The 2,105-nt window shown below is 39.0% G+C and overlaps 1 protein-coding gene across 1 annotated transcript; it reads left to right on the plus strand.

Moving 5' to 3' along the window:
- The first annotated feature begins 876 nt into the window (after positions 1 to 876).
- On the plus strand, positions 877 to 1,747 carry LOC119620683 (large ribosomal subunit protein eL21-like). Its single transcript, XM_037988408.2, has one exon. It carries the CDS (start codon positions 932 to 934, stop codon positions 1,412 to 1,414), a length of 483 nt encoding a protein of 160 aa, XP_037844336.2. The 5' UTR covers positions 877 to 931; the 3' UTR covers positions 1,415 to 1,747.
- The last annotated feature ends 358 nt before the right edge of the window (positions 1,748 to 2,105 follow it).

Here is a 2,105-nt window from a genome sequence, read left to right on the forward strand (position 1 = left end):
CAGGAACCATGGCTAAAAACCAATATATATCATAACACCACAACCCCTATGTTTTGCCATATACAAAAATTAACTTGAGATGGATTAAAGACTTAAATATAAGACCTCAAGCTATAAAAATTTTAGAAAGAAACCTAGGATAAACTCTTCTGAACATTGGCCTAGGGAAATGATTTATGATTAAGACCTCAAAAGCAAATGCAACAAACCAAAACTAGACAAATGGGACCTAAACTAAAGAGCTTCTGCACAGCAAAAGAAACAATCAACTGTGTAAATAACCTGCAGAATGAGAGAAATATTGGCAAACTATGAATCTGACAAAGGACTAATATCGAGAATCTATAAGAAACTCAAGTCAAGGCCGGGCGTGGTGGCTCACGCCTGTAATCCCAGCACTTTGGGAGGCCGAGACACGTGGATCACGAGGTCAGGAGATCCAGACCATCCTGGCTAACACGGTGAAACCCTATCTCTACTAAAGAATACAAAAAACTAGCCGGGTGAGGTGGCGGGCGCCTGTAGTCCCAGCTACTCCAGAGGCTGAGGCAGGAGAATGACGTGAACCTGGGAGGCGGAGCTTGCAGTGAGCTGAGATCCGGCCACTGCACTCCAGCTTGGGCGACAGAGCGAGACTCCGTCTCAAAAAAAAAAAGAAAAGAAAAGAAACTCAAGTCAAAAAGAAAAAAAAAAATTAAAACGTGGGCAAAGGACATGAATAGATATTTCTCAAAAGAAGACATACAAGTGACCAATAAACATGAAAAAACGCTCTATGAAATGCTATATGAAAATATCACTAATTGTCAGAGAAATGCAAATCAAAACTACTATATCATCTCACACCACTCAAAAGGGCTATCATTAAAAAGTCAAAAAACAACAGATGTTCCTTTCGGCCGGAACCGCCATCTTCCAGTAATTCGCCAAAATGACGAACACAAAGGGAAAGAGGAGAGGCACCCGATATATGTTCTCTAGGCCTGTTAGAAAACATGGAGTTGTTCCTTTGGCCACGTATATGCGAATCTATAAGAAAGGTGATATCCTAGACATCAAACGAATGGGTACTGTTCAAAAAGGAATGCCCCACAAGTGTTACCATGGCAAAACTGGGAGAGTCTACAATGTTACCCAGCATGCCGTTGGCATTGTTGTAAACAAACAAGTTAAGGGCAAGATTCTTGCCAAGAGAATTAATGTGCGTATTGAGCACATTAAGCACTCTAAGAGTCGAGATAGCTTCCTGAAACGCGTGAAGGAAAATGATCAGAAAAAGAAAGAAGCCAAAGAGAAAGGTACCTGGGTTCAACTGAAGCGCCAGCCTGCTCCACCCAGAGAAGCACACTTTGTGAGAACCAATGGGAAGGAGCCTGAGCTGCTGGAACCTATTCCCTATGAATTCATGGCATAATAGGTGTTAAAAATAAATAAATAAATAAAAGACCTCTGGGCTGAAAAATGTTTCTCTTCATTGAGTAGAAGTGTGGTGTCCTCTCCCCCAAAGAAATACTTAAAGCAAATTTTAGTTGTGTCCTAATTCATTATGTAATGTCTTTCCTATTCAAATTTAATGTATTCCTTGCTGAAGGATGTAAGGTAGCTTATTGTGCAACAGATTACTCAGTTGGTTAGAAAATGGCCAGGTATTATGTATGAAATATTTGTACTGGTTTGAAGATAGTCTTAAATCATCAAGGAAGAAATAAAGTAATTTTTTTTTCAGACAAAAAAAAAACAAACAAAACAGATGTTGGTGAAGATGTGGAGAAAAGGGAACAGTGATACTCTTGGTGAGAATGCAAATTAGTACAACCCCTATGAAAAACAGTACGGAGATCTCTCAAAGAACTAAAAACAGAACTACCATTCTACCCTGCAATTCCATTGGTGGTTATCTATTCAAAGAAAAGTAAATTTTTCTATCAAAAAGACACCTGCACTTGTACATTTATCACAGCACTATTCACAATAGTAAAGTCTTGGAATCAACCTAAGTGCTCATCAATGGTGGATTGTATAAAGAAAATGTGGTATATATACACCATGGAAAACTATGCAGCCATAGAAAATGAAATGACATCTTTTGCAGCAACATGTTGGAA

Source organism: Chlorocebus sabaeus, chromosome 11 (genome assembly GCF_047675955.1).
Source record: "Chlorocebus sabaeus isolate Y175 chromosome 11, mChlSab1.0.hap1, whole genome shotgun sequence".
Lineage (NCBI taxonomy): Eukaryota > Metazoa > Chordata > Mammalia > Primates > Cercopithecidae > Chlorocebus > Chlorocebus sabaeus.